We start from the raw sequence: 16,479 nt of genomic DNA on the forward strand, positions 1-16,479 counted from the left end.
GCTTCTCTAGTCTTTAAAGAGACCCTATGTGCTATTCTTTTTCTATTTTATTGTGATCAGTACTTCTAATCTGTGGTTAGAATCATCACAGGATGGGGGCCTCTGGGTGGCTCAGTCGGTTAAGCACCTGACTCCGGCTCAGGTCGTCTGCATCGGGCTCTGTGCTGACTGCTCAGAGCCTGGAGCCTGCTTTAGAGTCTATGTCTCCCTCTCTCTCTGCCCCTACCCTGCTCATTTCTCTGTCTTTGTCTCTCAAAAATAAACGTTAAAAAATAATATTAAAAAAAGAATCATCATAGGATGAAAACTAAAGGTTATACAACAAAAGTATTCTAGGGGTAAATATTGGAGTTTTAAAGTAAGAAGACCTAGTCTCGTATATGCAGTAATCCCAGTTGTTAATGCATGTACTTATTTCTAGCTCTTTCCCTTTCATAATTCTGAGTTCTTCTTTGATAATTTAATATTTTATCATTCAAAGAAGAATAGTAAAGTATACGATGAGAAATTCTTTTCCTTTGCAGTTTATCAATAGCATTATAATTTATGTTTAAAAAAACAAAGGTGTATTCTTTCTTATAATGTTATAAAACATTAATGTTTCATATTTCATTAATTATGCTTGTGTGTTACAGGGAAATACCCCTTAAAACTTTATTTTATTAACTTCCCTAGTGGCACTTCTTTGGGGTCATTATAAAAAGCTGCTTGGGGCACATGGGTGGCTCAGTTGGTTAAGCATCTGACGTTGGCTCAGGTCATAAACTTACGGTTTATGAGTTCAAGCCTCACATCAGGCCCTGTGTGGACAGCCCAGAGTCTGGAGCCTACTTCGGATTCTGTGTTTCCCTTTCTCTTTCTGCCCTTCCCCACTCATGCTTTATCTCTCTCTCTTTCTCAATAACGAATAAACATTTAAAAAAAAAAAAAAGCTCCTTGGGAAAACAAAAATAATTGTCAATTATGAAAGTTCTGATCTATTCTCTGAGGCTGTCTATTCTGTAAGAATATGTTTATATTGAGAGTGAGGAGAAAGGAAAACTAATTGAAAGCAGTCTTTAAGTCATGATGTATGCACACCAAGGAAAGTTTAAGTTGATTTATTAAAGTATGAGAAAAAAAATATATACAAACTAGCAAGCATGCAAAGTCTAATTTGGAGTGAGTTCTCAGTTTTTTTTACTGATAGGGCTATGTAGTCAACAAATTTGGGAGGCCTCTGGTTTAAAGAACCATGAAAATCCACAGTTTCCTGCCTTTTTTTTTTTTTTTTTTTTTTTTTTTTTTTTTTTTAGAGAGAGAAAGAGAGAGAGAGAGAGAGAGAGCATTAGCAGGGGAGGGTCAGAGAGAGAGGGAGACACAGAATCTGAAGACAGGCTCCAGGCTCTGAGCTGGCTGTCAGCACAGAGCCCGATGCGGGGCTCGAACCCACAGACTGTGAGATCATGACCTGAGCTGAAGTCGGACGCTTAACCGACTGAGCCACCCAGGTGCCCCTCCTGCTTTTTTTTTGCATATTGATCAAAAAACTGACAATTTGAGAATGTAGAAAAGTATACTATTTTGATATTGTGGAAATGGAGAAAGACTGCAAGCTCCTACCCACTATCAGTGAAACCCTGTGTATAGGATCACTTCTGCTGACTCTCTTCACACTCCCATCTCCAAACTGAGAATGGATGGAAGCAAAATGAAAGTTAAAAGAAATAGATGATTTTCCATTTTTCCAGGCTGGTTCACATTAGGGGTAAAATACATAGCTATACCAGTCCTTCAGAAAACAAAACTAATAAATGTATTCAATATATGATGAATCCAAAAATTTTTCTGACAGTCTTCTTTTGAGTATGAAGCAAAATAATATGAACTAGCCTTTTTGAGAATATTGTACACAAGAAAATGGAAGTAAAGATGCTTTGAGTTTAAGACTTTTATTAATTTACTTGAAATAGAAATACTAGGATTCATAGTTCAGGGCTTCTTTTATTACTGATGGCATACTACCTTGAAATAAAAAGATGGAATAAGAAAGAAGAGTCTTATCTTTTTAGTAGTAAATGCTTGTATGAAAGCATTGCCATTTCCCTCAGTACTCAGTCTTCAGTCAGCCCTTCAATGCATAGTGCATATTATTTTTCTTCTTTTATGGTTGTGGAAATTATAGTAGTTTTTCTTATTTCTTTCTGTAGAATCTGAATTTTACAGGGTTTCGAAAAATCCTCAAAAAGCATGACAAGATCCTGGAAACATCTCGTGGAGCAGATTGGCGAGTGGCTCATGTAGAAGTGGCGCCTTTTTATACGTGCAAGAAAATCAACCAGCTCATCTCTGAAACTGAGGTACAGTAATCTCACTTATGTACCACATATTTTCAATAAAATTAATGTCTTTTTTAATGAAATAATTCCTTATCTCTATGCCCCCTTCGTAATTACTTGCTGGCTTTGAATATAATAATCTTATTCGTGATTTTTTTCTTTTGTTTTATTTAGTATATATTCACCAAGAGGTTATCAGAATACCATGTATATAAAATGGTTCAGAATTACTTATGTGTTACTCAAGGTTAGTATAGCCTGTGTTAAAATTCAGTGTGTCTTTCTAGGCTGTAGTGACTAATGAACTTGAAGATGGTGACAGACAAAAAGCTATGAAACGTTTACGTGTTCCCCCTTTGGGAGCTGCTCAGGTTAGTATTTGATTCCAGTTGTCTGGTTGGTTGGTGTTGCCTATTTAATAATCAACATAATATATTTAGCTGGTAAAATATTCTAGTTTCATTACTTAAAATATGTCAACCAAAGGTTAAAAGTAGTTATTACTATTGTTATTTTGTTTTTAAAATATTAAGTGCCACATCTCACTTCATGATGAATTATAATGTCTTCTCACCTTTCTCTTATTCTGTACTCCTTCTCTTGTTTGTTTTTATTGACGTCCTAACTTCTTGGTCTCCCCAGATGATGAGGTTTTTATTTCATGATATGGGGTAGGGGATTCAGATATCCTGGGCTACTACAGAACTTCATCCAAAATGCCATAGTTACATCTAAAAAAAATAAATTAAATGACATCTACACAATAGTTATACCAAAAACATGTATGTGATATATTCTGTGTCATAAAATAAGTTTCAGTAAAAACTTAAAAGGATTTAAGTCATAGAGCATATGTTCTCTGACCACAGTGGAATGAAAATCAATAACAAAAAAGCTTCCTTATCCTAATAAAAGGCAAAAACCTACAACTAATATTATGTTTAATGATGAAAGACTGTATGCCTTCTCCCTAACTAGAGACAAAAAAGGATATTCAATCTAAACCACTTTTATTCAAAATTGTACTAGAGATTCTAGCCAGTGCAGGAGGGTAGGATAAAGAAATAAAAGGCATTCAGATTTAAACAAAGAACTAAAACTGGTGGAGTTTTTTGCTGATGACATGATAACCTGTGTAGAAAAATCCAATGAATCATTAGAATAGCCTCTAGAACTAATAAGTGAGTTTACCATGGTTATAGAATATAAGATCAACATTTAAAACAAGTCGCATTTCGATATATATATCAAGAATAATTAGAAATCAAAAAATTTTAAATGCTATTTATAATTAAAATTGAAATATGTAGGGATAAATCTGATAGAAGATGTATAACACCTTTACACTGAAAACTAAAACATTGCTGAGAGAAATAAAGAAGACAAATGCATGAGAGATATGCCGTGTTCATGGGTTAGAAAACCCAATATATCTAAGATATCATCTCTTCCTAAATAGATCCGTAGGTACAACACAACCCAGCTCAAAATCTCAATAAGTCTTTATATTTATTACATATGTGTTACTGGCTAGCAAATTTAAAAATTTATATTGAAATACAAAGAACCAAGAATAACCAAAAATCTTTGGAACAACTAACTTGAAAGGTTGACACTGCCTCATATCAAACTTATTAAAACTACAGTAATCAAGACAGTGTGGTATTAGTTTCAAGATAGGCAAATAGATGAAGGAAACTGAATAAAAAGTCCAAAAATAGAGTATATGGACAACTAATAGTCTTTTTTTTTTTTTTTAATTGAAAAAGATTTCTTTATTTTTTTAGGGAGGGAGAGTGTGTGAGTAAGGGAAGGGGCAGAGAGGGAGAGAGAGAGAATGAGAATCTTAAGCAGGCGCCATGCTCAGTGTGGAGCCCGACATGGGGCTCAGTCCCATGACCCTGGAATCATAACCTAAGGTGAAATCAAGAGTCGGATACTCAACTGACTCGTCCACCCAGGTGATCCTGGGCACTAATTTTCAATAAAGATGTAAAGACAGATGTAAAGATTTAAGGACAACTAATTTTTAATAAAGAAGTAAAGACAGTTCAGTGGAGAAAGGATAGTCTTTTCAGTAAATGGCACTGGAGCAATTGGCTTCCAAGTGCAAAAGAAAAAATGAGAAAGAACCTCCACTCCATATACAAAAATTAATTTTAAGTAGACCTAAATGAAAACTATACATTTTTAAGAAAATTTCCTGATGGCTGATTTAGGCAAAGATCTAAGAAACCAAAAGCACTTCATCAAAATTTAAAACTTCTCTTCAGAAGACAGTGTTAAGAGAATGAAAACAAAAGCATCAAAGAGAAAATATTTACAAAATATATCTGATAGAGGACTTGTATTCAAAATATTAAAAAAAAAAAAACTCTAGTACTTAAATAGAAGAAAACAAACAACCCAAACTAAAAGTAGGCAAGAAATCTGACCATACACACAATCAAAAATGTATAAGTATCAAGTAAACATGTGAATAGATGTTCAATATCATCAGTCATAGGGAAATACAAATTAAAACCACAGTGAGATAACATATACCTATTAGAATGATGACACACTAAATGTTGGAGGAACAAAAGCTCTGAAATCTCATATGCTGCTATTGTAATGTCAAATAATACAACCATATTGGAGAGCAATTTGGCAGTTTCTTAAAAATTAAACCTTCATCTACCACATAATCTAGCCATTACACTCATAGGTATTTACCCAAGGCAAATGCAAGCATTTTTTCATATAAAGATGTGTAGATAAGGGGTACCTGCTTGGCTCAGTTGGTAGAGCATTCAACTCTTGATCTTGGGGTCATGAGTTTGAGCCCCACTTTGGGCATTGAGCTTACTTTTAAATACATACATACATACATACATACAATCCTTTAAAAAAAAAAGATGTATACAAAATGTTTTGTAGCAGCTTTATTCATAATAGCCTAAAACTGGAAACAACTCATATCTATCAATTAGGTGAATAGATGAACAGTTATAGTATTTCCATCCAATGGCATACTACTCCGCAATAAAAAGGAATAGACATTGATATATGGAACAGTATGGATGCATCTCAGAATAATTACACTGAATAAAAGGAGCCAGACCAAAAGAGAGTACATATTGTATGGTTTTATTTACCTGAATCTCTGAAAAACTCAAACTACTAGATAATGACAGGAAGCAGGTCCATGATTGTCTGAGGGTAGGATGGGTGTAGTAAGAGGAAAAGTGTTACAGAAGGGCATGAGGAATTCTTGGCGGGTGATAGAATATGTTCATTGTCTTGATTATGGTGATAGTTTCATCAGTGTTTACTTATATCAGAACATCAAATTAGATATTTTAAATATGTATGCTTTAATATATGTCTGTTATATTTCCCTATTAAAAATAATAAGAAAATCTCAAGAAATTAAGGTGTTTCTGAATGCATGAAGAGTTGGTAAAGCTAAAGAAAATGTGGAAAGGGTGCGGAGGGAAGGTTTATGGATCTGGAAGGGTTAGGGATTTCAACGTTGTTCTGTTTCTGAAGATGAGTGATAAGTATAGGTACATTTTATTATTCAGTTCCTTAACAGTTCAAATACATTATATGTGTTCTTTTCTCTATGACAAATTATACAGTGATTTAAACAAAAGAAAAAAATGTTTTAAATGCAAATGACTGTCTTCCCTCTGGATGCTTTCAGTCTTAAAGTAACAATTGCAGACACCTGTTACTGGTTAATATGTAAGTCAGAGGGAGTCCAGTGGCTTTTTTTTTTTTTTTTCATTTAAAGGTTTTTAGAAAACATTTAAGCCATCTTAAATGTAATATCACCTTTGAAAACAACAGAAGTTCTTTATAACACTCATTGCCAAATTTAAATTCACAGTATTTTCTCATTCCCATGTTTCTCATTCCTTTACTTTTAAAATAGCAGGTACTTTCTTTTATATTAGAAAACAGTTGATTTCAATAAGATTACCACTTTCTAAATATAAATCTTCATTAAAACAGAGAAAAATATTTCTTGAACCTGTACACTATGGAGATTCAGATATACCAGTCTCTAGAGTATCTCTACTATGTCTTTAAAAATTCACTTTCGGGGCACCTAGCTAGCTCATTTGGGTAAGCATCCAACTCTGACTCAGGTCATGATCTTGCAGTTCGTGAGTTTGAGTCCCACATCAGGCTCACTACTGTCAGCGTGGAACCAACTTTGGATCTTCTGTCTCTCTTTCTCTCTCTCACTGCCCTTCCCCCAACTCATGCTCTCCCTCTCTCAAAAATAAACATTAAATAAATAAAAATTCACTTTATCCCAGTATTAAAAGCGTAAGTAATATAGAAAATAATTGTTGATCTTGTCACTGTCTCCATGGTTCTTACTACCAAATCTGTGAACTCTGAGTAAGTGACTTATGAAATTTAAAGATGTATACATTGTAAAAATGAAATTCCACTCAGGTTTCTCCTATAAGAAAAACTCAGTGTATAAATAATTTGATGTCTATGATTATAATCTTGTGTATTTAGTAACTGCCATTTCTGTAAAAGGATTTGAATAACTGGCTACTCTTAATATTATAAGAGAATGAAGGATGTTTCTCTGGTCTGATTAAATTCAGTTCATGAAATATTTTTGTTTTCATGGTAGAGCTTTGGGATTCATAGTGCTAATTTATTATAACATGCACTAAATGTACGCAGTGTTTTGCCCTGTCCCTAGCATGCTGTTTTTCTGTCTGCAGCCTGCACCAGCATGGACTACTTTTAGAGTTGGGCTATTTTGTGGAATATTCATCGTACTGAATATTACCCTTGTGCTTGCCGGTAAGTCATTTAAAATTTTAAGTTAAATTATTCTCACTAATATGCCCATGTTATATTCTGTCCTTCTGTCAAAGCTAAGTATCAGACTAACAAAGCTGCTACCGAAAGAGAAATCTGTCAAGGCTGTTTTTTGTTCTTATAAATGACTGGGGAGATGGAGCAGTGTTTGGTCATTTGTTTAGTTTGCTTTTCCTTTTGGATATAGTTATCCTTTAAAACATTGCTAGTTTATGACTTTTATTTTCTCTGTTTTTTATTTTTTATGTACAATTTCTTTATACATTTTCAGAGTTCAGTTATCAAGAACCTCAACTCCCTGATCACAGATGAGAGTAAATAAGATTACGAAATTCATGTACTAAAGTTCATTTACTTTGCTTGTTGGAGTCTTTCTCACATTCTTTCCAAAACATATTTGCAATTACTCCATATAATTTTAAGAAACTTGGTTGTATAATTTCCTATCCTATAAAAGTTAAGAATTAGGAAGGGGTAGGAGGAATCACTGGAAGCAAATACACTCCCAACATCTACAAACAGTGTAACAGCAAGGGAGGCGTTATCTTACCAAACCTCCCCACAGAATGTGACATACCCCTCAGCAGCATTTGACATTGTGGGTCATTCCTTCTTGAAACTCTTTCTTTACTTGGTTTTGCTGGGAAACCACCCTCTGCTGCTTTTCTTATTAAACTTTGCTGACAGTTCTTTCCAGTCTCCTTTGCCAGCTATTCTTTTCTTTGTGACCTCTAAATGTTGGGCTATGTACTGCTGGGCTAAATCCTCAAGTCTCTTTCTCTGTCAATATTCATTTCCTACCCAGGCAATTTTATTCAGGCCTGTTGGCCATAAATATTATCTGTATGGTAGTGACTCTCACACATGTCTACTCTCTCCTCTGGATGATATCTAATTGATTGTTTGGATATGTAATAGGCATTTCAAACTTACATGGGCAAAAAGATTTTTACCCCCAAATACACTTTCTTTTCCATATATCATCATTATTTACCAGAGTCTCAGGCCAAAAACCTTTAGCCTCTCTCTTCTCTCATCTCCAACCCATCAGCAAAGCCTGTTGCTCTTTCTTTAACAGTGTGTGTGTGGGTGTGTGTGTGTGTGTGTGTAAAGTATAGTTAACACACGGCGTTACATTTGTTTCACATGTACAACATAGTGATCCAGCAAGTTTCCATTATGCTGTTCTTGTCACACAGTGTAGCTACCATCTGTCACCATACAACACCCTTCATCCCTGTGACTTACTCATTCTATAACTAAGAAGCCTATCCTTTCTACCCCCTTCACCCATTTTGAACCTGACCACCACCACCAATGCCATCCTTGTCTAACAACCATTTCCTGTTAGAATACTGCAGCAGCCTTCTGAACTTGTCTCACTGCACTCACTGCAGCCACTCTTGCCTCCTCATAGCCACCAATATCTTTTTTTAAAATATAAGTTAGATCATATTGCTGTCCTCCTCAACATCTCTTTATGGCTTCTCTTGCAATAAAGTTGAAACTTCTGTCTGTGGCCTAGAAGACCCTATAGGGTCTTGCCCCAATGGGCTTTCTGACTGTATCCTGTCATCCCCCCCGCACTGGTTCACTTGGTCTCACTGTGTTTCCAAGTACATTTATGGTGTTCCTACTCCTCGACTATCATCCCATCTGTGAACCCTTGCAATTGCCTAAGCGGCTTTTTTCCCCTAAGGTGTCTGTGTGGCTTACTTTTTCACTTCATTCACACACTTCATTTCATTCATTCTCTGTTCAAATGCCACTTCTTCACTAAGGCCTTCCTTAATCACCGTACCCTAAAATAGCCTGTTCTGTCCCCTCAGGCTACATTAGTTTTTTTCAGAGCACTTTTAAGTACATGACATAATGTTACATATTTATGTTTCTTTTATCTGTTTTCCCACTGGAATGTAAGTTCCTTGATTCCTGGGTTTTGGTCTCCTGTTCACCATTGTATTTCTAGCACCTAGAATACTGCCTGGGCCATAGAATGAGCTCAAAAACTCTTGGTGGAAGGGGCGCCTAGATGGCTCAGTTGTTTAAGCATCTGACTTCAACTCAGGTCATGATCTCGTGGTTCATGGGTTCAAGCCCAGTGCTCAGCTCTATGCTGACAGCTCAGAGCCTGGAACCTGCTTCAGGTCTGTGTTTCCCCCTCTCTGCCCCTCCCCTGCTTGTACTCTGTCTCTCTCTCTCTCTCTCTCTCTCAAAAATAAATATTTAAAAATAAATAAATAATAAAATTTTGATGGAAGATGGAATGGATGAAAGAGGACAGAGATAAAATTAAATGATAAACCAAAAACACATGCACAAACAGCAAAAAGACAGACACGAATCTCAAAGGTTCTTGCATTCAAGGACTCTTACTTTGAGGGCAAATAATCCTGGTATACCTCAAGAGTATATGTACTTATGCTTATAATGATAACTTGAATCATTAATAAAGGATTAAAATTTACTCAGGAAAGTCTGCAAAGAAACATAACTTAGAAATAGATCGTATTGTGGGGTGCTTTGGTGACTCAGTCAGGTAAGCATCTGACTCTTGATTTTGGCTCAGGTCATGGACTCATGGTTCAGTTCATGAGATCAAGCCCCATGTCAGGCTCTGCATTGACAGCACAGAGCCTGCTGGGGATTTTCTCTCTCTCTCTCTCGCCTCCTTCTCCTCCTCCTCCTCCTCCTCCTCCCCCTCCCCCTCCTCTTCCTCTTCCTCTTCCTCCTCCACACACCACGCATGCTTGCTCTCTCAAAATAAATAAACATTAAAAAAAGATGATATTGTATAATATCCATTATATTCTATTTTCAATATTTAGTAATCGTAATAGTGCCTGAACATGGAAAGTTTCTATCACTGTCACACTTAACTATTTTCAGTTGCAGAGACTGTGTATTTTCATTTTTGTATTTCTTGTTCCTAACACAGTACAACACATACAGCAGATGTTTAAGAAAAAATTTACTGAAGTTGTTTTTCCTCATCAGTATTCTTAATTAATATTATCAACTATATATTATGAAATTGTAACCCAAGTTGTTATGGCTCTTAGCATATGAACTTTACCTCTTGACTGTGTGTTTTCATTTGTATTTTTAGAATTCTCTTTCCTACCAACTACTGAAAATTACATCTAATAATTATGGCCCGCTGTAAGCTCATGATTTAATATTGGTATAATTTATTATCATAGTTTAATATAGTTCTGTTTCTTTAGATCAATGCAGTCTTTTTTCTATAGACTGCATGGAAATATTGTAATAAAAAACCTAGCCCTAGATTATCAAGCTAGTTATTAAGGGAGGAACACTGACTTGTCTTCCAATGGCCTTGTCTGGATTTCAGTCTCAACACCACTATTTGTTAATTGTTTTGGCTTTAAGGATATCATTTAACTTCTTTTAATTTTTTTTAATGTTTATTCGTTTTTTGAGAGAGAGACAGAGCGTGAATGAGAGAAGGGTAGAGAGAGAGGGAGACACAGAAATCTGAAGCAGGCTCCAGGCTTCGAGCTGTCAGCACGGAGCCTGATTCAAGGCTCAAAACCACGAACCATGAGATCATGACCTGAACTGAAGTCACACTCAACTGAGTGAGCCACCCAGATGCCCCTCATTTAACTTCCTTTAAATAATTTTCTTATTTGTTCAGTGATCATACTACTACAGGTTTCCAGGGTTGTTTTAGAATTCATTCATTCAACAGGTAAATTTTACGTATCTTATGATTAAGCTTGATACGAGGCTTAAGAGAGATACAAGAATCCCTTTCCTTATGAAGTTTTTTATGCCAGAGAGATTAGGACATATATTAAAACAATAATATACTACAAGAGAGAAAATGTTAAATGTTCTAAGCAGGTCAAAGGAATAAAGTAATTACTTTTAAATGAAAGTATCAGAGAAGGTTTTATGAAAGAAATGGCATTTATGCTGGATGTGATGGAATGAAGGGCATTCCAAGAGAAAGAGACAGGTAAGCAGAGATTTAGTTGGTGGGGAAAGAGGTTGGTGTATAGAAGGAGGGAGTGGGTTATGAAGGAGAGAAATGAAAAATTCACCTACAAGAATGGAAGATAGCTTGAGACCACTTCTTAGAGATGAGCTAAGAGGCGACATCAGTGTAACTTACATGGGATACATGATGGGAATTGTTCTTTCTAAGAAAACTTCATTTATGTGTGAAAATTTTTTTTATTTATAAGATGAGTGTGGTGATATTGTCAATCATTAAATAATAAGAAAAAATAACCTTCATGCTTTTCATGTGATTGAGTTGAAAAGAATTTTTCTTTTTAATTTAGGGACAAACCAAGGATCTGTTTTCTTTTGTAAACATAGACTGTTTTATGAGACAGCCTCATTTATTTTTTTAATGTGTGTGGCTTCTGCATTATGTTCTCTCACCTCAGAACTCTTCTTTGTTTGATCTTTGTGTGTGTGTGGTGGTGGGGGGTGTGGGGAGGCAGAGTAAATATACAGCCAGCTGTCTATGCTTATTTGTCTCCCAGCGGGTACTTGAAAGATAACAGTGTTGAGCGATGAGAGAGGAGCACAGCAGTAGTAATTCATGTACAAGCACGATTCTTTTTTCATTCACATCAAAAAAATAATGTGTGTAATTGCCATAGTTTCTCAAAGGGATTTGACCTCATATTTAATAATTTGTATGAAATTCACATATTTCAGATAAGTTAATTTTGACAAGATGAAAAGTTACCTGATTCGATTTTTTAAAAATTGTTCTCTTATAGATTTCTAGTAACCATTAACTTAATTTGATACAAAAATAATATATCATATTTCATTATTTTGGTTTGATAAAGATATGAATTTGACCATTTAAACATGTTTAAATGTCAAGATGTGTTTATATAAGAGTGTGAAATAGCAGGCACTCCTACACTAATAGTAAGAATATTGATTATTTAAATCTCTTTAGAGGATAATTTGGCAGTATAAGTATAAATTTTTAAATACAATCACTTTGGTAAAACAATTTTATTTCAAGAAATTTATCTTATAAACATACTTGAACAGGTTGCCAAGGACATATACGAAAGGAGGATATTCGCTGCCATTTTGTTTGTAGTAACAACATCCTAGAAACCACTCAAATGTCCATCAGTTGGAAATTGTTTAAGAAACTATGTTATTTATCCCTGTACAATGAAATACAATGAAGCCATTCAAATGAATGAGTGAAAATGGGTATAGCACTTTGGAGAACTGTTTGGTAGTATCTACCAAAACTGAACATATACTATACTGGGTTGTTTCTACACCTTAGCTAAAGTGTATTGTGCTGCTGTGAACATGCATGTACATGGATTTGTTTGGATACCTGGTTTCATTTCTTTTGGGTATATACCTAGGAGTGGAATCAGTCAGTTATGTGGCAATTCTATGTTTAATCTTCTGAGGTACCACCGAATTGTTTTGCATAGAGGCTGCACAATTTTTCATTTTCACCAGCAATTTATGAGGGTTCCATTTTCTTTATGCCACAATGTTTGTGGTTTCCCTTTTTATTTATTTATTTATTTATTCTAATTACAGCCATACTAGTGGGTGTGGAGTAGTATCTTGTTATTGTCTTGATTTGCATTTCCCTAATGGTTTTGAGCATCTTTTCATGTGCTGGTTGGCTATTTTTATGTTTTCTTTGGAAAAATGTCTACCCAAGTCCTTTGCCCATTTTTTGAGTTGTCTTCTTATTGTTAAGTTACAAGAGGGTTTTTTTTTAATATATTCTAGATACTAAATCCTTACCAAGATATGTGATTTGCAAGTATTTTCTCCCATTGTATAGATTGTCTTTCTTCATAATGTCCTTTGATGCACAAAAGTTTTTAATTTTGATAAAGCCTGATTTATGTATTTTTTTCTTTCTTTGAACTAACTTTTGTACATGGTGTGAGATAGAGGTTTAGCTTCATTAATTCGCATGTGGATATTCAGTCATCCCAGCACCATTTGTTGAAGAAAATATTCTTTTCCATTGAATGATCTTGGCACTCTTGTTGAAAACCAGTTGGCCATAGATATATAGATTTATAGCTAAACGCCCAATTCTGTCTGTATGTTTGTTTTTATGCTAGTACCACACTGCTCTTTAGTAAATTTTTAAACCACAAAATATTAGTCCTCTAACTTTGCTCTTCTTTTTCAGTGTTGTTATAGCTGCCTGGGGCATGTTGCGATCCCATGTGAATTTGAGGATTGACTTTTCTATTTATGCAAAAAAAAAATTAAAAGGCCATTGGAATTTTGATAGGGATTGTATTTAATCTCCAGAACACTTTGGGCATTGTCATTTTAACTATATCAAGTCTTGTAATTCCATGTACATGAGATTTCTTTTAGCAGTGTTTAGTAGTTTTTAATGTACAAGTCTTTCACCTCCTGGAGTACATTAATTCCTAGATATTTTATTCTTTTGGGTGCTATTATAATTGGAATTGTTTTCTTAATTTCATTTCAGGGTATTCCTTGCTGGTGTATACAAAGACAACTAAGTTTTGTGTGTGATCTTATATTGTGCAACTTGGCTGAATTTATTAGCCCTAGTAGTTTGGTTGTGCATTCTTTGAGACATATGCTTATTATTTTTGTTTTCTGGCTGTTGTATCTGTGGTTTTTGCTTAAGAATCAGGATGCAAATCCATATATAGTTTACTTATAATCTAACTACCCTTGCTGTCATGCTTGATCTTTTGTAGTCTCTTTATGTAAAAGCTGGAATAGCCCTTTAATACTGTTAATTGGTCCTGACACTTATATACACCTGACACTGACACAAGTTTAAGTCTTGACAAAATACTATAAACTCCTACCTGATCTTCTCTTGGCTAACTCTTTACCACTTTACCTCTCATTTATTTCATTTATAGTGGTCTTGGCCTTCTTCTTGTTTCTGGAGCACCAGGCTCATACCTATCTTAGGGCTTTTTGTACTTACCTGTTGGACTTACCTGTACATATATTCATATGATTCATTTTCTGTTTCCTTAAGATCTCTGCAAATGTCATCTCCTGAGAGGTCGTCTTCACCACCCTACGTAAAATAGCACCTAATAACATCATTCTTCATCCCCTTACCCTACTTTTTTTCCTTCAAAACCTTTATTACTATATGACATTATACAGAATAGAAGTTTCCTGAAGACAGATATTTTGTCTGTTGTTTATTACTGAATCTTTGGTTCTTTGAATGTGTTAGATATAATAGGCACCTAACAAATTTTTGTCAAACTAATAAAAAAAATAAGGTTTCCTCAAGCAAAAGAAAAGAGAAACTGTTATATACTGAATAGTCGTTGCTTTAGGCATGTAATGTATGTTGATCACATTTAATCTTATTGACAAACTTATGAGAATAGATATTATCCCCATTTTCCAGCAAGGAAATGCAGACTTGGAAAAATAAAATAAGTTGCTATTAAGTAGCTAGGATTTTAAGTCTGGTCTATAGTATTTGACTCCAAAGCAAAGGTTTTTGCTACCCTGTTATTTTTAAATTATTAAATGTGCTATGTACTGTAGAAAATGCAAAGATAACTAATAAATGGTTATTTAAATTAAGTATAAGCCAGTATATAATTAAATTTCAAATGAGTCTAATAAATTTTATAGTTATTTGGAAGATTGAGAAATCATTAGCCAAATTGAAATATTTGGCACAGACTCGGCTCAAAATGAAACACACTGATTCAATAAATTTATGAATAGATAAGAATTTCACTCTAAAATATTAGTTGGAATTTGAATTGGTACAAAGAAAGAGCAAGACCATTTTAGGTACAGAGGACAATATAAGCAAGTATGAAATGCAAACTTGTGAAAAGACTAATAAAATTCATCAGGAGAATAGAATTAATGTTTAGGAGCACTTGTGAGAGAAGTTTGGGAAAGTGAGTTGGAGATCAGACTGATAAAGAACTTGGATTCCAAGACCATGTTTGAATGTTATAGTAACTGGAAAGCTATAAGTGTAATAGTGACACTACGCATTTGTATGGGCATATGGGCAACAGAATGTAGTAGTTAAGAGTGTGGGTTTTGGAGCAAACCTCTCTGAATTAAAACTCTGGCTCTGCCCTCTACTAGCTTGGTAATCCTAAACAAATTACTTTACCTCTCTGTGCTCTAATTTCCTCACCAGTCAAATGGAGATAATAGTTTTTAACTCACAGAACCATTATGAGGATTAAATAAATTTTTATATATAAAGATTAAAAATAAATTTAAAAATTAAAATTAAAAAAGGGGGCGACTGGGTGGCTTAGTCAGTTGAGCGTCCAGTTCTTGATTTCGGCTCAGGTTGTGATCTCATCATCATGAGATCGGGCTCTACATCAGACTCTGTACTGAGCATGGAACCTCCTTAAGATTCTCTCTTTCTCCCTCTGTCCCTCCCTTTGTTGCTCTCTCAAACAAACAAATAAAATGAATTATTATATGTCAAAATATAATACAAAATAGTCCTTAGCACTTAGTCCTTAGTAAGCATTCTATGTTACTGTTATCAATTAACTGTTATCATTTATGTGACATTTCAGTTTTCACTGGCTTTTATTTTCAGTTGCTTTCATGTGTGCCATTCCTTTTAATCCTCACAGCAACTCTGTGAGATAGGTATTACTATAACCAGTTTAATGATAGACAAAAAAAGCCAAGGAAGTTATGTCATTCCAAAAATCCTTAGCTGACAGAACAGATCTTTTGGTTCTAAACAGTTTCACTGTGATTCTCTAGATTTCTAGGAAACTAATGGAACAGTGGACTAACATACTGACAGTGAAGTTTTAGGAAAATAATTCTGGTGAAATTTTGCAGAATGGGATGATGAAGGGAAAGAACCTGGAAGCAAGTTTATCATGCTCTTGAGATAATTTAGGTTTAGATTTTATTTATAAAAACTTCTTACGCCAAGAACTGTGTCATTGAGAATTAAGAGGTAAGACAATTAAAGGAGACATTATGAATTTTCTAACTAACAAATTAATTGATATTTTTTTCAGCTGTATTTAAACTTGAAACAGATAGAAATATATGGCCCTTGATAAGAATCTATCGGGGTGGCTTTCTTCTGATTGAATTCCTTTTTCTACTGGGCATCAACACATATGGTTGGAGACAGGCTGGAGTGAATCATGTGCTCATCTTTGAACTTAATCCAAGAAGCAATTTGTCTCATCAACATCTTTTTGAGGTAATCAAAGCAAGGCAAAGTCCCACAAATATAGTTCATATTAGCTATATCGCTGGTTTAGGAAATCCATCTTTGGATTTCCATCGTTTACTTGAAGAGGAT

General features: G+C 34.6%; 1 protein-coding gene across 1 annotated transcript in view; it reads left to right on the top strand.

Moving 5' to 3' along the window:
- XPR1 (xenotropic and polytropic retrovirus receptor 1) overlaps positions 1-16,479 on the top strand; it is a 206,754-nt gene that overhangs the window by 140,084 nt on the left and 50,191 nt on the right. The window contains exons 5-8 of the mRNA XM_039249309.1: positions 2,190-2,339; positions 2,606-2,689; positions 7,055-7,136; positions 16,187-16,377. Coding sequence (XP_039105240.1) covers positions 2,190-2,339; positions 2,606-2,689; positions 7,055-7,136; positions 16,187-16,377 — 507 coding nt within the window. The remainder of the gene's footprint in view (positions 1-2,189; positions 2,340-2,605; positions 2,690-7,054; positions 7,137-16,186; positions 16,378-16,479) is intronic.

The sequence above is a fragment of the Hyaena hyaena genome, unplaced genomic scaffold (genome assembly GCF_003009895.1).
Source record: "Hyaena hyaena isolate Hyena2069 unplaced genomic scaffold, ASM300989v1 scaffold_337, whole genome shotgun sequence".
NCBI classification, from domain to species: Eukaryota; Metazoa; Chordata; class Mammalia; order Carnivora; family Hyaenidae; genus Hyaena; species Hyaena hyaena.